General features: G+C 40.4%; 2 protein-coding genes across 2 annotated transcripts; both read right to left on the bottom strand.

The window, feature by feature from the left end:
- Positions 1–5,716: 5,716 nt before the first annotated feature.
- LOC139741443 (uncharacterized) lies at positions 5,717–8,806 on the bottom strand. The gene is made up of 2 exons (XM_071652024.1): positions 8,669–8,806; positions 5,717–7,084 (listed from the first exon to the last, which is right to left on the bottom strand). Exons 1-2 carry the CDS (start codon positions 8,804–8,806, stop codon positions 5,717–5,719), a joined length of 1,506 nt encoding a protein of 501 aa, XP_071508125.1.
- A 6,091-nt stretch (positions 8,807–14,897) lies between these two features.
- LOC139741442 (uncharacterized) lies at positions 14,898–21,304 on the bottom strand. Its single transcript, XM_071652023.1, has 4 exons — positions 21,166–21,304; positions 18,683–18,717; positions 17,650–18,145; positions 14,898–15,432 (listed from the first exon to the last, which is right to left on the bottom strand). The coding sequence occupies exons 1-4, from the start codon at positions 21,239–21,241 to the stop codon at positions 15,152–15,154; spliced, it is 888 nt and encodes a 295-aa protein (XP_071508124.1). The 5' UTR covers positions 21,242–21,304; the 3' UTR covers positions 14,898–15,151.
- Between the last annotated feature and the right edge of the window lie 2,216 nt (positions 21,305–23,520).

Here is a 23,520-nt window from a genome sequence, read left to right as displayed (position 1 = left end):
CCAGAATATTGGTACAGACAAAATACCAGTTGAGTTGATTGTTCAATTGTATATTGTGTGTAATACATTGTGACAATGTCAATCAGTACAATGGATGTTCAGGCATTTGTTCAGAGGACAGATTTGTCCCTCAAAGATTTGCAAAGGTTACGCAAATGTGATTTGACCGCTGTTGCACAGCATTTAAATGTTGATGTTCCACAAGGTGCTAGAAAGGCAGAGATTCTTGACTTAGTAGCTGGTCACATGGAGCTCAAAGAAGAAATTGACACTTCCGATCAAGCTCACATTTCAGATCAAACACGGCTTGAGCTAGCTAGATTGGAAATAGAGAAAGAGAAGATGAGATCGGAAAGAGAGCAAAAGGCTAGGGAAATGGAAATGCTGGAAAGGGAAAAACAAAGAGAAATGGAAATGAAGAAATTCGAAATGGAGCAGCAAATGAAATTGCGTGAGATGGAATTGACTCATGCACACGCTGTTGGAAATCGTGAAAGGGCTCCTTCTGATTTTGATTTGGCAAAGAACATTCGATTGGTGCCCAAGTTTGAAGAAAACAGAGTTGATGCATATTTTGTGTCATTTGAGAAGGTGGCTAACAGTTTGAACTGGCCACAGGAATTTTGGCCCTTGCTCCTTCAAAGTGTGTTTGTCGGCAAAGCAGCCGATGTGTACTCATCTCTCTCTGAAGAGCAATCACGTGACTATGCTACAGTCAAGAAAGCAGTGTTGAATGCTTATGAGTTGGTGCCAGAGGCGTACAGACACAAGTTCAGAAATTCGTACCGCAGACCAGGCCAGACACATGTTGAGTTTGCTCGTGAAAAAGAAATGATGTTTGATAGGTGGTACAGGTCCCTGAAAGTGGATCAGGATTTTGATAACCTACGTGAGGTTGTTCTCTTGGAAGAATTCAAAAAGAGTGTTGCTTTCAGTGTGAGGTCACATTTGGATGATCACAAAGTGACAAGTTTGCATAAAGCAGCCTTGATGGCTGATGAGTATGAGCTGACCCACAGAAATGACAACAGACCACCTTTCAGGAATTTCTCTGGAAATAAGAGAGACAAAAATCAGTCGAGCAATCCAAAGAATGCTGGTTCTGAAAAAGGCACGAGTTCTGAAACTTCATCGACACCAAAGCCTCAATCTGACAAAGGGTCCAGTACAAGTGCAAATGTCATCAAATGTTTTCACTGTAACAAGACAGGGCATGTAAAGTCACAGTGTTGGAAGTTGCAAAACAAAACAAAGAAGGACTTGGGATTTGTCATGTCAAAAAGTGTCCTACCCGAAAACAGTGTCCCGTTCAGTGAAACACAGGCCATTGAAAGTCAGTCTCCCAAATTCAAAGATAGGCTGAAGCAGGTGGATGAGAGCTATCGTAGCTTTTTGTTTGATGGTGAGGTGACCCCATGTACTTCTGGTGAGGCAGGTAAGCCAGTAGTCATCCTGCGGGATACGGGGGCCTCTCAGTCGTTGATGGTGGATGGTGGTATGACTTTTCCACCAGACAGTGCAGTGAATGCAAAAGTCTTGATTCAGACTGTTGATGGCAGTTATATGTCAGTGCCACTGTATAGAGTGGATTTGAAGTGTGACCTAGTTTCTGGTCCTGTTACTGTTGGAGTTGTTCCTGAGTTGCCCATGGCAGGCATTGACTTCCTGTTGGGGAATGACTTGGCTGGGGACAAGGTGGTTGCGTCTCCAGTTGTTTCGGAGAAACCAGTGGTGGTTGCTGAAACTGAGCAGTTGCAGGAGGAGTTTCCTGGGATTTTCCCAGATTGTGTTGTGACTAGATCTCAGGCTCGTAGAGCTGTTCAAGATGATGCGGATTCTGTTGATGTGGAGGAGAATTCCGGTATTTGGTTGGCAGAAACCTTTTTCAAGGATTTGAATGATGGGGTTGCTGTATTAGGCTCCGAGGCTAACAGCGATGGGCTGTTTAGCAAGTCTTCCTTGGTTGAAGCACAGCAGGCAGACTCTGAATTGAAAGGCTTGTCTCAGACGGCGTGTTCTGAGGCTGAGGCTGAAAAGGTCCCTGAGTGCTATTATGTCAAAGATGGCATTTTGATGAGAAAGTGGAGACCTCCCCATAGGCCAGCTGATGAGGATTGGACGGTGGTCCGTCAAGTTGTTGTCCCTCCTAGTTACCGCGGTGAGATCTTGAGGATTGCTCACGAGTTACCTGTTGGCGGCCATTTAGGCGTCAGAAAGACAAAGGATCGGATCATGAGGCATTTCTATTGGCCAGGGTTGAATGTGGATGTGGCTGAGTTTTGCAAGACTTGTCACACATGTCAGGTGGCTGGTAAACCACAGCATTCAGTGAAGCCGGCGCCATTGATTCCGATACCTGCGTTTGAAGAACCATTCAGTCGGGTTCTAGTTGACTGTGTTGGACCTTTGCCTAGGACTAGGTCGGGTCACAAGTACCTCTTGACCATCATGGATATGTCTACACGGTTTCCAGAGGCTATCCCATTGCGACATATCACTGCTAAGACCGTGGTAGATGCTCTAGTGCAGTTTTTCACTAGGTATGGGTTGCCCAAGGAAGTGCAGTCTGACCAAGGGTCAAATTTCATGTCAGGCATATTTCAAGAGGTGATGTATCGTTTGGGTGTGAAGCAGCTGAAGTCGTCAGCTTATCATCCCCAGTCCCAAGGTGCGTTGGAGCGCTACCACCAAACCCTAAAGACAATGATTAGGGCATTTTGTGAGGAGTATCCCGAGGATTGGGATAAGGGCATCCCTTTCCTGCTGTTTGCAACGAGAGACTCCCCAAATGAGTCGACGGGTTTCAGCCCATTTGAGTTGGTGTACGGTCATGAAGTCAGGGGCCCACTGAAGCTCATCAAAGAGAAATTCATGACGGAGGATGATGAGGTCCACCTACTTGACTACGTGTCAAAGTTTCGTGAAAGGCTTTCAAAGGCTTGTGAGGTAGCTAGGGAACACTTGAAAGTGTCACAAGACTCTATGAAGAGAAAGGCAGACAAAAATGCCAAAGCCCGAACTTTCAACCCAGGTGACAAAGTTCTTGTACTGCTGCCCATACAAGGTGAACCACTGAAAGCCAAGTTCAGTGGCCCATACTGTGTCAAAAAGAAACTCAGTGATGTGAACTATGTGATCAGTACGCCAGACAGAGGCAATGATCAAAGGATGTGTCATGTCAATATGCTGAAAGAGTGCTATGACAGAAAGTCAGTTGGTGTGACATAGATAGTGGATAGCACAGTAGAAGTTAAAGGTGAAAAGTTTTCACCGCGTATCATTTCCAGTGTATGTGTTTAGCATATTCATTAATGTGTGCAAAACAGTTTGATATGATTGTATAAGCTCTGAGAATCCAAGCAATATCATTGTAAATGGTATCCATGAAAAGAGAACATGGAATTAATACAGCTATCCAAAAGGCATGTGATAGTATGTGATTATTGTTGCTTGACTTGGACTTTACCTCACATTCGTTGTAAATAACAATGAGAAATTGTGAAGGTAAAAGAAACCCTTGCTACAGCAAGGCTTTCTTTTTCCCATGGGGGATGGTGTCACAAATGTACACACTAGTAGTTATGTACATGTATGATGTACTGTATGCATGGTTGTTTTAATGTGTATGTACACAGGTTGACCAGATTAATGGAGAACATTCTATGTGGTATAGATATAGTACATACAGGCTGACCAGATAAGTGGAGAATTTTCTAGGTGGTATACAATGTAGCTATACAGTACATGCATGTAGCAGGAAATACATTATAGCTCACTCAATCTAGAATGATTTCACCCATTCCAGAAAGTTCTGGGAAGTGCTAACATATTTGGCTGAGTGAGGCACTGTCCCTGTAGCCCAATGTGATTGGTAGTTATTCTTGGCAATGATGTTTTGTACATAGTTAGGCAGTGAGTCATCCAAGTTTCCTGGAACTTAGACTGGCTAGTAGGTTGGAGAGAGTTATAGAATGTGCTAGAAGGGGGTGAATGGATAGTATATAAGCCAGAGAAATTCTGCAGTAGGCAGAGTACCCAACACCTCTGCTCTGAGAGTTACATCACTTCTGGCTCTGAAGCGACTTGTTATAGTCAGTCCTGTGTTACCTGCTGACCTGTTATGTTTGTGGAGATAAGGCCGGGGAGACATTTTGCCTGCAGAGAATGAATTTGCCTTCATTGGAGATAGACTCCATGTTTTTATGTCAATGGACATTGCTACGGCAAAGCTGTGACGGGCTGGATTCCTAGCTGGACAATATAAAGTGAATCATCATTCAACGCATCGACTGGACGTGGTCGTTGAATTCTGCACATTTCGCTGGGAACATTATACTGTGGATCTACTGTGGACATCTATGTACCCTGGAATTATAACGCGGACTATTGTAACCTGTGCCTCTGGATTTAAGTCGCAGGAATCATTCATCGGTGCATCGCGGATCATTCATTTGTGCATCGAACATCGTATCTGGACACTACCAGGGAATTGTAGCGACTTTGTGATAGTTTGGATGCATGTAAGTGATTCCATTACCGATTTGTAATTGTTTCTATTGATCATTGTTGTACTGATATGACGCCGATTACCAGTCTGTACCCACAATATTACTGTTAATAAACCGCCTGAACATCAGTTGATTGTTTCTTTTGTGCGATCATTCTCAGAGTGATTTTGGTCGTAACATTAACTACTCAGATATCACGCATTACAGCATTTTTTCCTGGCCAAAACGATGCTTACCGTCTTCGGTAACCGAGGAGCGATTGAGTCTTGTTGTCATGGTACCCATAGAATTCAGAGAAAAAAGAAATATAGGTGATCTTTGATGAATTTTGTCATTTCATGTGAGCTTTTCGCGTGCGTAGGTGAAGGGTTGTAATCAAAGACCGGAGTGTGCGCACGGAGCTCTTGCATTGTAATTACAGGGGGTGTGTGGAGGAGCGTGCATTGAGGGCATATTTGGGCGCGTGATCATCATCTTGGCTTCTAACAACGCGTCTGATTGGATGGAATAACAATTAGATGAGAGGAACCGAAGATAATTATAGGGGACTTAATCATACCTTAATTACGTCCTCAGAATACTGATTTTGCTCATGATCAAGGGCCTATTAACTTCTCGACTTAATCATGAAGTCAATTACAGACTTAATTACAGCCTCAGAATACCACCCCTGGAATGTTAAATTGCATTGTTCTTTCTTTCTTTTCAAGTGGTAAGATCGTATGTATTCCTATGTATTATCAAAAAAAAAGTGTGGGGGGGGGGCAAAATGACTTTGTTTTGATGAAAAATTTGCTATAACCACCTTTGTTGTAAGCAAATTTTGCACCATTGACTTTAATGATGACAATTTTGGGGCCTGAAGTTTTACTTCATTATATAAATGAAATCTTGGTATAACAATGTTTGTTGTAATGGGAGTGCACTGTAGTACTTTTGGAGGCACGTTCAGATGGCACTATGGGCAAAATGTATGTGGGTTTCGTTAGCCAGTAACTGCTCTGTTGGTGAAATGAATTCCCTGTGACTATTGTTACGGATTTAGTTATCATCTTTCGACATAAATGGGGACAACAGATATTTTTAAGCAAAAGTATGTCCCATTAAATGTATGGTGGTTCTGATTACCTGTAAAAAAAAAAAAAAACAAAGAAAAAACACACACATAAAAAGTTTGTTACAGTGAATTCCAATGCAGGCTTTCTGGATCACTGTCCATCTGGAGTTGTGTTCTCACTTCTATCCAAGCCATGACTTGCTAGCACATCTCTAGCAGGGGCCTGATTACTGGCACCAAAGCCCATGCCATCCTTGGAGGTATTTCTGGGAAGCTGGGTACTGCCTGTGGTTTGGGTAGCAGGGTTAGACACAAGGGCTGTACCACAGGTAACACCTGAAGTACTGTATCTGCCATCTCTCATCTCCTGAACACTTGATCCTGAGGTGGTCTGGATATTGGACCATTGTTTTATTGAAGATAGAGGTGTCGGGAAAACATCAGGAAATGGAAAACCACCAGACAGCTGGCTGAAAAATGCATGAGTCGGAGCAGCAGCAGCAACCAGCTCTCTGGGTTCATCATATTTTGGTGAAGGGGACTCGTCACATTCCATAGCTTCCAAAGAGGCCTCACTACTGTGTTTCCTCTTCCCTGCTCTTATCTCCTCTTTCTCCACAAGTTCAACACAGTCATCTCGGCCTATTTTAGCCAATGCTTCTTTCAACTCTGCCAAGCTTCCAAACTTCAGTTTTTCTGCTGCAAGAGTAAGGAATGCAAATCCCTGATTGGATATGTCTTTTCTCTCAATATCTCGTGAATAGTCTTCCAGGTCCCAATGTCTGGCTAGGTCAATCCAACTGGCAGCAACAGATCTCCTGCTGTCTAGGTGAGAGCCCAGCTGTTTCTGCAGTGACATTGGAATAATGCTGGGATTGGCTTGGAATGTCAGACCTTTACGTTCACCCTGAACTGTCACATTACCAATGTAGAACTGAGCTACAGCAATAGCTTGTTTGTTCAAAGAGACAGCAGTGTTTTTTCTTTCTGTATTTCCCAAGTCATCACTCATTGATACCTGTGTATTGCAATGAGCTCTGTGTTGGTCATTTTCATTACCAACACTGGATATATCCTGCTCACAGGTTTGCACAGTTAGATCTGAGCAGTGGGTAGGCCTGGCACTCCAGTTATCACCAACAAATTTACTCTGGATTGGAGTACTTGTGTCATATGCGGAACCAGCTCTACGGCTCAGAGGCATAACGCTTTGGTTGCGGATGTCACTGGTATCACATCGTTGGTTGGGAGGGCATGTCATTGTCAAAGAATTAAGAGATGCATTTCCTGCTTTTGTACCAGATGCACGTCCAGCCACTTGATCACACTTAGCTGGGGTTCTGGAATCGGAAAATGAGCAAGAGAGAAGGTTCTCTGGCACATAGGGCGGTGGTGGCACAACAGGTAGCGTCAGCTGGCTGGCGAGGTTTCCACTGAGAGAGGTGGAATCTAGGCAAGGATGGTGTTGGTTCTCTGACAGAGATTCTACTGCTTTCAGACATGCTTTCTGTAAATTGGTCTGAAAGAGAATGACAACAAAAGAAATACAAATAGAAAACATGCAATCTCACTAAAACTTTTATTCTCACTACTGCACATCTTCCACTGAATGGTATATAAGCCCTGTATGCTATCTCTTTTTTTGTTGAACAGGCTGTTACTTGGGGGTAAACACTCATGTCATAACAGCCAAACAGATGATAGCATAGAGAGAGAGAGAGTGAGATTAGAAAACAATACCTTACCCTACATTTTCATATAAAGTGTAACACACTCAACAATATCACAGATACGTACATCACTATGGTAAACAAGGATCACTACATGTAGTACACATGTGCTTGTAAAGCACATATTTCTATTATCACACTTCTCAAATTTCTCTTCCCCTCTCTAATTCTTAGCTCTCCTTCTCCCACTCTAACTCTTTCTCAGCTTCTTTCTATTCTGTCGTCAGCCCATCCCTCTCTCCCCTCTCCCTCTTCTCCCCTTAACTCACTCCAATTTCTCTCTCCCTAACCCAGCCTCCTTTATTTTCCCTATTGCCACTCACTTTCTTCTAAATAGCACCTTATTATTTCTACTCTATGCTTCCTCTTGTTTCCGAACTCTCTTTAAAATTTATAAAATCTTAATCTTACCATTTGTGTAGTCAACTGAACCTTAATTTCATTTTAATGATGAGATAGTAACATACACTCATCAAAGAATATTGACATTCCCAAGGGAGTTCTCTGCAGGCCTTTCATGTTGCACATGATAGTATTGATATGTTTGACAGGGCTTAAACAGGACTCTCTGCCGTTTTCCTGCAAGTCCTCAAAGTCTAGTTTTGTAGCAAGTGACCTAACACTTACAGCCCTGTGATTTGATATCTGCCTGAAAGGTGCATATTTTCTACTTCTCTTTGTGATGCTTGATTCAAATTGGACTGTCAACTCTGTAATCAAGACAACCAGCAAATCTTGCATACGTTGACATTGCATAAGCAGCAAATCACTAAAGTCTATAAAATAAAAAGTCATTAATCTTGGTAATGCTATATTTCTTATCAATTCTTTGAGTAAGTAAATATTGACAAGTCAACAAACTGTTACATATATAAACAGTCAAACCTGTATATAGCAGCCATCCAAGGGAAACGTCAAAAATGGTCACCATAGACAGGTCGGTGGCCATTTTGAATGTCAACACTTGCATTGTTTAATAGCATAAATACATCATGTCATTCTTAAAAATAAACAAACAAACAAATAAACTAGCAAATAAGTTTGTATCTGCAGCTATCATGGGGATTTTTGGTACAAGTTACCTCAGCTTACTATTTGTTTTGCCTACTTTTGTCCTTTTGATTTTTAAAATAAAATTTTGGGCCTGAGGAACTGCACTAGTTCGTACTGGTTTGCATGAATTGGGTTCACAAGTGAGTTCAAAGGGGAGTCAGACTCATGCCACAGATGTGAGACTTGGTAGGTCTGATATGTACATATACTAATATCTATTTCAGTTGTTGAGCCTTGTATATTTACACGATGCTCAATACAAACATAATAACATTGTCAGTACTTACAGCCATACTGTACCTCTGAAGCACTGTAATTACCTGAATCTCCTTTGAAAAAGGCATGCGCATGACACTGTCATTCCCCTCCTGATAAATCTGCATCTCACAGCGGAAGGATTTGCAATATGCAGTATTTTCCAGGAAGAGTTCCTTGACGTGATAATCAAATGCCCACATTTCTCGGAATGGAATCTAGGAGGACCAACACAGAAGCAAAAAACGTGTTCATGAAATATGAAGTTTTGAGCCAAATCCCGACAGTCATACCAATTTAATCATATACGAGTGTGTACTACAATATTCAGTCCAAAGCTGTAAATTTTATTTAACCCTATTCTAACTGGGCTATTTGAGACCAAGTACTTACTGGGGGGGTCAATTTGACCCCCCCTTCAGATCTCCGCCGCTGATTGCGTGATCGCCGCAAAATTTTGCCTGAACATAGAGCTGGATGTCAACTACAAGATTACACGGTCATACTATAGCAAAATGTTGATCTCATATTTTTTAATAAATCAATTATGCAAATTAACGCATGAAATCATATTTTCACCTATAACTCCATCAAAAAGACTGAAGGATTATTAATTTTTTGTGTCTGAGTTCCTCAAGACACATCAAACAATTTTCTTGTAAAAAAATAGCGCAATCAAAATAATTTTCTTTTGTTTTTTTTATTGTTTTGTTAATTTCTTTTATTTCTAATGTTTTTTCGATCTTTTGTTTTCAATTGTTTGTTTTTTCACCAAAATTTGTTGGAGGCACTTTTTCAAGCTAATCTACATTAGAATTGATTTATTTCAATGGTTAAAAGTTGAAATAATCTAATTTATATCAATTAAACAAAAAAACACAGTTTGCATTGGATTTGCACACGAAATCATGAATTCGAGCGGCTTTCGGATTGACATGCATATGCAAAACATTGCATAACTTCAAAACGGTGTACCCGGACGTCGCAAATTTGGTCTCAAAATATGCGGGAGACTTCAATGAAAAAAAATCATGAAACGGCGCGGTAAAATCTTTGCGCGTTGCGGAATCGTGGCGCGAAACATCGAGGGGGGGAGGGTCAATTTGACCCCCCCCCCCCCAGTTAGAATAGGGTTAAACATTTTACATTTAATAGAATAGTACACTTGAGGACAAATCGCACATTGCCGCCTGTGTGGTGGATCCTTGAAAAAAGTCTAGTCTCAGAGAAAAATATCTGGGTTCAAGTGCCGCAGAATATGTGAAAAATATGACACGGGCACTAATATTGCGGAGAAATGTACATTCTATCGTTCATTCAGTCATAGATTGTCAGCTCACTTGTTAGATCACTTGCTTTGCTTTCATGTATTACGGGTTAAAAAACAGTAAATATGATCTGATTTTGGCTTGAGAGAGGGGCAGGTGTTCTCTTTTAGAAAAGTAGACACATTTTGTTCCTCATTCTCAGCCACACAGCCTGTCTCTCGCCCATTAATGACTTCTTCCACTTTCACTTTTCTAAAACTACTTATCATCCCCACTTCAATTAATGCTGACTATCGATCACACTGTCCACCCCCTTTTCAGACAAGACCAATCAAATAACCTACCCCTGGTACACCTAGAGCTGTTACTCATGATTATCAACAATGACACAGGGATTTCATCAATCAGAAATGAATGTTCTTGTGCCCAAAGAAAAGATACTGTTCAAATGCAACAAATTTCAGGCTCAGAATTTTGATAAGAGAGAGAGGTCACATCCATTTCCTGTCTTCACTGATATCAATAACCTACTGTGAGTACACAACACTACATTTAATTTCAAGGTCCTTGTGTGAGTGATAACTTTCAGTTTTGAACAGGATATCCTCCACACTGAGGAAGTTGAAACCACAATAGATTTCTCCCATAAATGATGTTCCCATGGTTCCCATAACATGTTCACAAATGGTAAGAAATATGAGGAGAAGTGATTACGTTTACACAGAATGCATGAATCTATGATCAAAATATGATTGACACAATTGCTTCAATGTTACCTTGCATTACGCATCCCACAAAAGCTTAATACAGGTCAACAAGTTCCAAATTTATTTAAGGACTTTCTGAAAGAGTAAGCCTTCTTGTATCCACATGTGAAGGCCAGAAACATGAGCAGAGTCTTTCTACTTTTTTTTTTTTCCCGCTGAACTATGTTTGTGTTTTTCCCCCTAGGCTCTCTCAATGTGGTACATCAAATCTACATGAAAACTCCTGAAAAAACTCTTCTTTGCCAAATTTTTGTGGTTCTCTGATACACGGTCATAAATTATTAACTGCATTATGGGACACAGTATCATTCTTATTGACAACCTATCAGAAATTAATTCTGGAGTTTCATAACTTGAGAATATTGAAGGACATGGAATATCATATACGCGTCATTAAAAATGAAAATCAGACCAGGTTTACTTGTGTCTACAATAAAAAAAACAACAACAACAAACAAACAGAAGACAGACTCGCCGATAAAGCATTCTGCTGAGCAGTACATTTCACATTCATGGCACTCCACGTGAAGCAAACTATTTCCCAAATCTTGTGATTCGGAGATTAATGCAGGCCATTTGATCAACGCCCTCCTACTAGGTTCCATCCCAGAGACCCTCTTAAAGGGGCACCACTATCATTGTACAAACTACATGGTATGTTCCTTACACCTATCAATACTTCTAGCATAGTTTGGTGTCAAAGTCCAGTCCTTGGTTTACTAGAAAAGATAACAACTTAAACCAAATCATGAATATTTGCTGATCTGAGGCATCTTGGCCCTGCCCCATGGGTCCCCCTATACTGTAGGTCACTACCACCACTGTACAAACCATGCTCCCACCTCCACCCTTTTTATTCTGGTCAAAACAAGACACATGTTTTCAAAAAGATGATAAAGAAAAGATAATCAAAATCAGGAAATATCCAGGCCCTGCCCCAGGGACCCAGGGGGACACCAACATTTGTACATCAAAATGCCCCCCCCCCCCCCCCCCCCCCCCCCCCCCGTTATGATAATTCTCGCCATGTTTTTGGTCAAATCCAGCCACATGTTTTACCTGTTTTCCACAAAGGGAAACCTCCGCCATTTGTATGAACTCTCCCTAACTCTCCCTCCCCCTCCAGCTTTAAGTCATAAGCCAGCCACAAGTTTTCCAGAAGATGGATGACCGATAACAAAAGCTACTGGAGCCATTTAGCTCAGCTGATATAAGAGATGAGCGAAACCAGGACTGCAAGCCTTGCAGGCAAACCATATTTTCCTTTAGTTTCCTTTTTTTTCCCGGATCACAATTTGCAAGGATCTGTTTCAGTTTGGTTCTACACTTTTACACATTAAACACTTCCACATACTACATATACAGAATACACTCGTGCTACTGGTAGCTTCATGTATACTGAAAAATTGCAACGCATACCTCAATGTCACGTGTTTGTTTTGACCATCCTCGGTTGTGCCAGTTCATTTTCAAATTTAGGGTGCCACAGTTTCCCAGCAAGAGAAAGTTGCACTCTGCAAGTTGTTCACCACCAACTTCACTCTCCTTCTGCTTCACTTTCTGTGCAATGTAGTGTTTACCACATGAGAGTTGATTTGGTAATGAAGATAATAAGCAACAAGTCAGAGAAACTCATTTCATAATCTGACAAATATGTACATATATCGGAAAACATTATGACTGTAGTGGTACATTACATTTACCTAACATGGCATCCAGCATATAAAACAAAACCAAACAAAAACAAGAACCTGTCATTCCCATGACTACTGTATGACTATTACTCCTCATTTGCTCTGATCACAGAAATGCTGACTTCCATTTTTGTTCTGTGTGTGTGTGTGTGTGTGTGTGTGTATTTTTCATTATTTTGCTGGTACACACACCTCATGGACCGCCAAAGGGGGGAGGGGGGGGGGGGGGGGAATGGGAGGGATGGATTGGCTCACATTATGGGCTAAAAACCTCTACATCTCCACTCAGTAGACCCCTTTTAAAATCAAGTGTTTCCTAAGCAAACTTACAACCCACATGATTTTCCAAGGGCTCTACCCTCAAATGATGCACCACGCCATACCCCAGGTTACATTGTTGTGTAGCGCCATATTGTGTTGGCAAGATGTACAGTGTACAATTTTGTGCACTGCCATCAAGACTGGCAAATTTTATCTGTCATCAGTAATGATCCCAATGCCAATTCAGCCATATTATGACTTTTTTTTTAAAACAGTAATTTAAAAAAAAATAATAATAACAACACATTTTGACGATTATTTTAAAACATAATGAGATTGTTTAGTCCACAATCCTTTTCGGATGATTACTTATGTATTTCATGTCTAATGTGGACTGGTAGATTATAGTGCAGTGTTGTCGTCTGTGTGTGACACTGAGATCACTGGTGTAGTGTGTGATGAGCAGCGCCGACGTTATGATGCTGCTTTATTGCTGAGCTCAGTGCTGCAGCAATCCTTCTTTTTTTGTTGTTGTTGCAATAAAGCACTGAAAATTACTTTCACTCATTATTTGATAACCCAGGGTACTGCGCTAAAAACATATCAAACGAAATGGTAGATTTCTATTTGATATCCCAGGGTACCAAAAACCACATCTTATGACTGTATTGTATGTGGGACTTTCTTAGTCTGAACTGCTGTAAGGAAGAACATGTCTTTGAAACATCTTCAGCTGAGAAGCAAAGTTACTAATATCGTGTAGTACTGTTGAAATGATGACATTTCAAGAAAAAACATGTGAGGAGCTTAAAGAAAAATGACTGTTATGGTCACATCATCAAGACAGTGTTCATTATCATACCACCCTAAGAACATGTGGTTTGCTCATGCTCTGACAGATCAAACAACCACACGTGATATTTCCGAGTCATAGTCTGAATGTCCTTAACCCTAAAAAGACTGGGGGGGGGGGGGGGGGGGGGCCTAAAAGGCCCCCCCTCGACATTTCGCGCGATTACTCTGCAACACGCAATGCTCTCGCCGCGATGCTCTATGACTTTTTTCTTTCAAGTTTCCCGCACATTTTGACACCAAATTTGTGACGCCCGGGGGTACGGTTCTGAAGTTACACAACATTTTGTACATGCATGTGAGGCCGAAAATGGCTCAAAAATGTGATTTTGTGTACAAAGTCAATGCAAATTGAGTTTTTTCACATGGTTCATATAAATATGCTTATTTTTACTCTCAATGGCTAAAATCAATTTGTTTTAGGAGTATTATGCTTCAAAAAGTGTCTGCCACAAATTTTGTTTAAAAAAACAACGAAAACAAAAGGTCGAAAAAACAAAGAAATACAAAAGAAATTCATGAAACAATAAAATGAATAAGAAATTAATTTTGATACCAAATTTTTTTTCAAGTGCATTTGCTAAGAATGCCACAAAGAATAATTAGACCAAAAATGAGCACTTTTGGAGCTTTATTTACTGATTTATATCAAAGAGTCTGATTTCTCGCATAAATTAGCATAAATAATCAAAATAAAATAAAAGAAGACTATTTTGGAAAATTTAAATATACGATCTTGTAGATTACATCGCACACTATCCTTGTGCAAATTTTCGCGGCAATCGCGCAATCCACGGCCGAGATCTTAAGGGGGGGCCCTTTAGGCCCCCCCCCCCCCCAGTTTTTCGAGCTACCAAAATAGCCCAGTCTTTTTAGGGTTAAAGGACAAGTCGACCTTTATATACATGTGGATTGAGTGAATGCAGCAATATTAGTAGAACTCATCAGTGAAAGTTTGGGGAAAATCGGACAATCCGTTCAAAAGTTATGAATTTTTAAAGTATCTGCGTAGTCACTGCTGGATGAGAAGACTACTACAGTGCATGATGTCATATGCGTACAACCATATAAAGAAAATAAAAAGAGAATTTCACAAAACTTTACTTTTTAAATAAAGTGCACATTTCTTGGACTTGTTACTGACATATGTTAAGGGTAATATCATTCCCCCTGCCTTCTGAAAGAGAGAAGTCAAGTGTTCTTTTGTTATGCGAGAAAAGTGAAATTACCTGGTATGTTGAATTTTCTTTATTCTTTCTTTATATCGTTGTACTCATGTGACATCACAAGCTACAGTAGTCTTCTCATCCAGCCTTGAGTGAGCAGAAACTTCAAAAATTCATAACTTTTGAACGGATTGTCCGATTTTGCTCAAACTCTCAATGATGTGCTCTACTAATATTGCTGCATTCACTCAACCCACATGCCTATGAAGGTGAACTTGTCCTTTAAATTCTATTAATTCTGTTATTACCCTTTCATGTCCATCATTGAAACTGATTTTGTTTTGTAGTGTACTACACTCATCATAAGAAAGAATTATACCTACTTTAAACACAAGAAAAATTTGGTGACATCAGTTTTCACACTTATAAAGTAAAAGAATCAGGGGAAAATACTTTAGATAAGCCAGTTGATCTGGATGTTAGGTTGTTAGAGGGGCAGAGGTATTGAGTAAAGGGAAACAAACAAAGAGGTTTTGTGTCCTACACTAGTGTATCATGGATAACACAACGCACACAGACATCTCTTACCTCTTCTGTTGCTTCAACTGCATCAATGATGTACACTCGGATCTTCAGATTCTGCCCATGGTTTGCTGCACTTGAATATGGAATGATGCAGATCTTTTTGGCGTCAACCTTTGTGCCATCAGGCAGCTGCACAGTCACAAAGCAGAAACTGCTGATTTTGATGTCGATGGTTCTCTCCTTCAAGGTGAAGTTTGTGGGATGAATTTCACTTTCTTCCCACCTTGGCTGCTCTCCTGCATGTTTAAAATGCATCATACATGATACAACTGATCACATCATATAATACATATACAATATATCAATTCTTTATGACCCTATATAAATCAAACTACTTCAACCCTTCTCAGCCCCCAATTTTAAATTTACAAAATAATAACATAATACTACAAACAAAACTTATATCAGAAAATTCAAAATAACACACACACTCACACACACACACACCCAAATAACAAAGATATGTCTCAGTTAGCATAACAACCAGTAATATCAAACATAACATAACTAAATAAACCCTCTAATATTCCCTATTATAAGGTTAAACAAGGAAAAGTAGAAATTACGCGGTGCGTAATATATGTCCCCGCCAGAAGTAGCATTTTGTAGCAAAATGTGCAATATAGGTAAAAAATCAAGGTCAAAGGTCAAAATTCTGTGTAAAAGTTTTGAAGCCCTCACCTAGTGCCATCACATAAAGCAAACGGAATCGAAATCGGGTTAGAAATGGCGAAGGAGTAGCATTTTATAGCCAATGTACAATACAGGTCAAAAATCAAGGTCAAAGGTCAAAGAAGGCAAAGGTCAAAATTCTGTGTAAAGTTTTGAAGCCCTCACCTAGTGCCATCACATAAAGCAAACGGAATCGAAATCGGGTTAGAAATGGCGAAGGAGTAGCATTTTGTAGCCAATGTACAATACAGGTCAAAAATCAAGGTCAAAGGTCAAAGAAGGCAAAGGTCAAAATTCTGTGTAGAAGTTTTGAAGCCCTCACCTAGTGCCATCATATAAAGCAAACAGAATCGAAATCGGGTTAGAAATGGCGAAGGAGTAGCATTTTGTAGCAAAATGTACAATATAGGTCAAAGGTCAAGGTCAAAGGTCACGACTGAAATTCTGTGTAGAAGTTTCAAAGCTCCCATGTAGTGCTATCATATAAAGCAAACAGAATCAAAATTGGCTCATTAATGACAGAGAAGTAGCAAATTGAAGATTTTGATCACACACGGACGCACACACGGACACACGGACGGACGGACGGACGGACACACGGACGGACACACGGACACACACACGTACGGAGCCCGTTTCATAGTCCCCTGCTCGAACTCGTTCGGCGGGGACAATAAATACATCAAATCCCTTCAAACATATATAATACTATTTCAACATTTATACTTACAATATATACCCAAAACCCTTTGCTCCATAACCCATACCAAGGAAGGAGATAGAGAAAGAGAGAGAGACATACAGACAGACAGAGAGAGAGGAGGAGAGAGGAATGTGAAATTTGTCCCTGGCCCATAATCCTGTTCCCTGGAGCACGTATATGCAGATGAAACAAGGAATAAAAAAAGAATCTATGAGCTACAAACAAAAACTACCAACATCATACTGGTAAACATTTTAATCAGAGCAATATTGTCAGACACTGCCAAATATACAGAATATGAAAAGCAGCTATACAACTGTTTCAAAATATGAGTTACAAACAAAACCAACATAAACACCTACCAATAAACATTTCATCAAAACACTATTATCAATAATCAATAATATCCCTCTCCTTAAAGCACTATATTAGCACTGTATGGTATCAAACACTGCCAAATATTAAAAAAAAAAATGTATTGTGTACCGGTAATTAGATTTGTAGGGTGTTGTTTGTTTTCATTGTGCTTATCATAGACGTAATTATGTAATTGTGATGTAAACTATGTGAACTGTTACGATCATTTTGTTGCACTGTAATGCCAGTGGAAGCCAAATTTCTATGTCTGACATAGACCAATAAAGAATGAATGAATGAATGAATAATTGGTGTATCATCCAAGAAACTTTAACAGCACCAAGCTACTGGAATACTTTCATTACAATTTGGCCTTTCGCACACTATAAGAAGACATGTACCAGAAGTTTCTAAAATAGTTCCGCAAGTGCAAGTTACCAGTAATCACATGGGCATATAAGATGTTGAACAATGACCTAACAATAAACATGGAGAAGTCCTAATCTGTTGCTGTTTATCAATAGGCACATGAAAAATAACAGTGGCATAATAGTAGACAAATTCTCCACTTCACAGATTTGATATCTAATCACACCATGCCTCAAATAACTCAATGACACATCCATTTTGTAGTCAATTCAAGATTTCATTCTTCCCGTACAGGTTTCTCAAGCTACCCATACTACCATTTAGCAGCACACTGCACAGCGTCACATCTCACCTTCCTTGTGGTGGCTACTGAGGAGAACTGGCTGGATCATCTTGTCCTGGTCTGGGCTAACCACAAGGCAGTGTGGCAAGGTCAACAGCACAGGTTTACAGAAGACTACACCTGAGGGCTCACAGCTCACTATGGCTGTCATTTGACAGCCTGTTGGTGGCGTGGGTCTGAATCTGTCATCCCACACCAACCCAAAGTCAATAGCTGTCGGACTAGAGACAGCTCCTTTTGGAAATGTAAGAACATTTCCATAGATTTCCAATGTGCCTCCTTCAGGGCCAATAAGAGCCCTCTTGGCTGGGCCTGTGGGGGTAAACTGAACCGGAACTTCAGGCTTGAAATGTGACAGCACTTTCTCATAAACAGGTGACTGAGAAATGCTAGTTGCACAGCTCGTTTCTTCACAGTTACTCGATGCTGAATGAGTGCTACCAGATATTCCTTTTGGTACCAGCTCTTCGTGCCTCTGTGTTAGACTTGGGGCAGGGCAATCAGTCTAAGATGTAAATTAAACAAACACACAGGCAGAACAGATGAAAATAAGTAACATTAAACACAAACTCCAGATGATCAGCATCACAGTTTAACAAGCAAAATAGGTGAATGATCCCTATGTGACTTTTCTTGGATTACGACTCTAAAATACCATGCAAATCACATCATATGGGAACAAGAAGATAAATTTTCCCTGGTCACAAGATTTTTCAACACTTTTCAATTCTGGACCAAAGACTTCATTCCCTTGTCACACTGTTTAACTCGTTGAGGACGAGTCTCGAGTATACTCGGGCAAGCGTCTATTGGAAATGCGTGTTGTAGCTAAATCAAACCATCCTCAACGGGTTAAAGTTTTCATCAAACATTCAAGACTATGGTTTTAGTATGATTTTCTAAAACAGATACTGAATAGAGAAAGAAAATGTAGAAACAGCTACAGAGATGGCTAATGCCCAATGGTAATATTTTTTTTTCACCCTAAACTGTACCTAGATGAGTCCTCCCCGACAAGTATTCTTTTAAGTATGCATCTCACCTGATCTTCAAACTGGGACCTTTTAGCCAGTTTTGCTGCAGAGGGAAAACACAAAGAGAAAGATGGGATTACTGTGGCAGCACAATCTCTTGATGCACCATGGCATGAGTGCATTTAAGATCTTATCAGCAGTCAGTAGTGGTGACTGCAGCAGTGATGAAACATGGCTCTACAGTAGTGCTTGCCTAAGTTCTCGTGAATGTCAGGAAGGTAAAATTTAAAAAAAAAAAATGTAGGGCAAGAAAATTTTGTTTGTAAAATGAGGGGGAAAGCAAGAGAAATGTCACTATGGTGACCGATATGAGTCTGCTATATTGCATCATTCTCTCAAGTGGACTTTATTTAGGGGCGGATACAGGACTTCAATAAGGGGGGGGGGGGGGGCAAACAATATTTCTGGTGCTACTTCTCCTCTGGGTTTCATCTAATTTTTTTCTCTTTATTTCTTCTGTTTAAATGGCATGCTCATGAAATAAGCCCCACCACTGCGTGTCTGTACTAATACTATGTCGGCGGCTCACCTGTTTACACTCGTGAATTCAGCCCCACCGTGTGGCGTTCAGTGGTAGATAAGCACGGCGGTGGTGCTTTCTTCCACGGTATGATACTCGTGAATGCGGCCCCACCAAATGGCGTTTGCGCGAGATTGATACAGCAGTGGGGCCGATTTCCACAGGCACAGCATAGCATCTTTCCTCCTCCCTTTCTCCCATTTTTTCCGTTGTTCTTCATATTTTATTCTCAGAAGGACTTCAGATCCTAATGTCCCTTGACTAATTTAACGGCCAATTTAAAGGACAAGTTCACCTTCATAAACATAAGGATTGAGAAAATGCAACAATATTAGTAGAACACATCAGTGAAAGTTTGAGGAAAATTTGACAATCGATGCAAAAGTTATGAATTTTTTAAATTTTTGTGTTGGAACCGCTGGATGAGGAGACTACTACAGCTTGTGAGTCATATGCGTACAACAGTATAAAGAAAATGTAAAAGAAAATTCAACATATTTTCACTTTTTTCGCATAATAAAAGAGCACTTGACTTGACTCTTTCTAAAGGCAGGGGGAATAATATTACCCATAACATTTGTCGGCAACGAGTCAGGGGAATGTGTACTTTTTTCAAAAGATGGAATTTTGTGAAATTCTCTTTATATTTTCCTTATATTGTTGTACGCATGTGACATCTAAGCTATTCATACACTGCAATAGTCTTCTCATCCAACGGGTACTGCATAAAAACTTCAAAAATTCATAACTTTTGAACGGATTGTCTGATTTTCTTCAAACTTTCAATGATGTGTTCTACTAAATATTGCTACATTCTCTCAATCCTTATGTTTATAAAGGTGAACTTGTCCTTTAAACATACATACAACCCTAACCTAAACCTAACCCTAACCTAAACTTGCTTGCTAACGCACGGGTGCAAGCGCACTGTGGTGGGGCCTATTTCACGATATTGCCGTTTAAACAACAAATACAGTTGTATAAGGGGGGGGGGTGGCGGCACCCGGTGGGCCCCCATCTGGATCCGCTACCATTGCATTAGATTACATCTGAATTTAAATCAAAGAGTGACATGACAGTTTCAACATGGGTTAGGAATGAAAAAAGAAGAAAGTTTCACTCATAGTTATAACGTTTAGTAGGTAGAACTGAATTGATGTGGAGATTTTGATGAAGGCAGGCATTAATAAGGTTGGTTTTAATAAATTTCAGGTCTAGATTTAAAATAATAAAGATAGAGATAGAATTCAAACTGACAGTATAACGTTATACAATTCTACAAATAGGCAGGGAGGTGTGAGAGGGATCACACGTACCTCCCTGTACACTGCCTTTTTATACAATCGTATGCAGTTCTAACGTTAGTCTAGTAGTAAAATTACTTCTACTTCTACCTCTAATGTTACTGGGACCTCGCTTGACTGACAAGTAGACCTATGTCTAATTCTGTGAAAAACTTATAGTTTATAAATATAATAATGGACATTTGCTGGGTCAGTTTTTCAGAAGCGAAAAACTGACCCAGCAAATGTCATTATTACAAATGAGAAGTTTCTTGCGGAATTTAAAAAATAGACATACTTGTCGGTCAAGGCCCTCGCGATTGCTTGATTTGAGGGCCATCTTTCCACGAGGGCAGCGCAACTACCAAGCCCAAATGCCATTACCACATGACTACATTTCTGTCTCTCGACACGACACCTTCTTTTCTTTCTATGACCTTGAACATACTAAACTACGGCTTTTTAACTTACGAGGTGCTTTTCTCTCAATCTCAACCTTTATGCGTACAGATTGCTCCCCGCGCTTAATTATAATCATGATTATTATTTTACTTATATTACAATGGAATTATTATTCTTTCCGTTGTCGAAAAATGAGTGTGGATTTCTTTTATATATGAGATAAAAGGCGTAAATATTCAATATTGAATGACGCGCCTTTAAGCACCAACAACAACAACAAAATTACCCGTTTTCGTTCTCGTTGAAATGGTTGAACGCTGAATCCCGGCGTGGTAGGCTGGCGGTCGATTCTGAAACTCCATCTCACCACACTGGCTGGCATACAATTACAAGACAATTTTCACACCATCAACGCCATGGTCATGTACGTCTCGCTAGCTTCTGTGACTGTGTATTGCTATGACTAAACTTTACTTGACGACAGATTTTTGTCCAGCTCAGAGCTTTACAATGAACTTATTCCGCGTTCCTGCTCAGGAAGAGACAGAGCTTGTTCCACTTTTCAATGTTGTCAGAAGAATGCGTATGGTTTTAATACTTGTTCGCCGCGTTTACAGGACAAAATATTCGCGGGAAAACATGATGAGGGATGCTACTTGTAGCTGGTACTCTCGGACCACCCATCGAGGAATTAGTAACATGTCATTACTCCTCCCATCCAGTATAGCTAGGCCTGCGCCCACTTTTCATGCTACCTAGCGAGCTAGCTGTGCACTGTGCACGTACTGCTGGCCTGCTGCTGCTTGGTACTGTGATGGTGCCATATGGTGCATATGGTGCATAGCATTAGGCTGCGTTCACAAAGCTATTCGCTATTCGGACACCGAGTACACCACCACCCGCACCGTCAACTCACCATCCCATGCAGTGAGGATTTCTTCCTCCTACATCCCAGCAAATCTCATTAACCAGGGGCGGATCCAGGAATTCCGTAAAGAGGGGGCGCGTTTACAAAATTAAAGGGGGGGGGGGGCGCACGCACCCCTCCCCCCATTTTTTTCTTTTTATTTCTTTTGTTTCAACAAAAAATAAAGGGGGGGGGGCCGTGCGCCGGTTGCGGTCCTCCCTGGATCCGTCCCTGTTAACAATTTCTAAACTGCATTAAAATGTCAGTCTACATGCTTATTTTTGCTAAAGGGCAAATCCAGACCAAAATTGTCATTATTTCGTAAACGAGAGACGGTATACGCTGCAAGAAAATCGAACAAGCTCGATTCCCACTTTGCTATACTATTCGCAGCTATTCGGTACTTCCGAATAGTGCCCTCCTATGTGAACCGCTGTGAGGAAATCCTATCGTTCGATTCAAGCTATTCGCGTGCCCTCGAAAAACGAGCCCGAATACCCAAATAGTGTAGTACATGTACTTCTACTGAGTATGTGAACGCAGCCTATGATACGTATGGACGCGCGAAAGATTGGGGGAATCACCGACGACGCGACGTGGCAAATGACCAATCAGAGAGCTTTGTTGTGACGTATAGTACTGTAGATGGTTCCTCGCAAGTATAGTCGTGGAGTCGCATGGATGAGCACCTTCCGTGTTGGACAATACAAAAACATTTGTGAAATATAGTACCTGTAAATTGTTGATTATTTGTGAATACATTGTGGAATTGTTGCAGTTTGTGTGTGTGTGTGTGTGTGTGTGTGTGTGAGAGAGAGAAAAGAGTATCAATGTCCCTTCAAATTCGTGGGCAAGTCAGCATTCTATGTCATATTCATTCATTCATTCATTCATTTATTCGCCCATTCATTTGGCAAAATACAAAACAACATACAAGTGATAACAGGAAAGCAAATATAACAAGGCCAGGACTCCTAAGAAACAATTATGTGCTTGTAGCTGGAGCCCTTAAACAATAACAACAACAAAGAGGTAAAACATATTTCAACCATCATTAAGATTTTATTGTGACATGGACCAAAGCATACACAAAATCGGTCCAACTTGAAATAACGAATATAAACATATGTGCATAATTCATCAGTTGACAGAAACAAAAATACATGTACATCTATGTACAATGTACCTAAATTTGTCGGCACACACACTCACTCAATCACACATCCATCCTAAATGTACACAGAATCGGGAGAAAGAAAGGCAAAGGAAGAAAGAAAGTCTAGTAAGTCGTGGATACCACCACACTCTGTTTGTGTAGAACTTTATACCTGGAAAGTGTGTCGCCATCAATGGAATTTCATCCCTTGACTCCAGAGAAACGAATAAATTGCAATCTTAGATTTGAATCATGTCAAAGGTCGTTGAGAAAATCATAACGTTCCCGTTCGGAATATATACGAGTGGAATGACGAATTCATCTGAAACATATACTGTAGTCGAATACTTGAGGCAGCATCTTTTGATTGCATGTAAACATAAACAACAAAACATTACGAGTGACAAGATAGAATTTGGAAATGCCTAAAATTGCATAAAGAGTGGTGAAATTGAAAAAATAATGTCTATTGCTTATCATAATCCCCGCGATCTCGAAGCATATACAATCTGTTATTAAGTGGGCCAATATACTCTGTATGTGTTCCCCCATGTTTCATTGCAGTGCTTGATGAAGTA

Source organism: Diadema antillarum, unplaced genomic scaffold, assembly GCF_040938485.1.
Source record: "Diadema antillarum isolate AM-2024a unplaced genomic scaffold, OU_Dant_1.0 seq00000930_RagTag, whole genome shotgun sequence".
Lineage (NCBI taxonomy): Eukaryota > Metazoa > Echinodermata > Echinoidea > Diadematoida > Diadematidae > Diadema > Diadema antillarum.
The sequence above is the reverse complement of the archived record's forward strand: the minus strand, read 5'-3'. Positions and strand labels throughout refer to the sequence as shown.

Bases quoted from the DNA above. Each gene is read 5' to 3' on its own strand.
- LOC139741442 (XM_071652023.1), bottom strand. From the start codon at position 21,241: ATGGAGTTTCAGAATCGACCGCCAGCCTACCACGCCGGGATTCAGCGT. The intron at 18,146-18,682 runs GTGAGATGCATA...TTTACATCTTAG, and splicing joins GGTCCCAGTTTGAAGATCAG to ACTGATTGCCCTGCCCCAAG. The intron at 15,433-17,649 runs GTGAGATGTGAC...TTAAACATGCAG, and splicing joins CAGTAGCCACCACAAGGAAG to GAGAGCAGCCAAGGTGGGAA.
- LOC139741443 (XM_071652024.1), bottom strand. From the start codon at position 8,806: ATGTGGGCATTTGATTATCACGTCAAGGAACTCTTCCTGGAAAATACT. The intron at 7,085-8,668 runs GTAATTACAGTG...ATTCTCTTTCAG, and splicing joins CTTTTTCAAAGGAGATTCAG to ACCAATTTACAGAAAGCATG.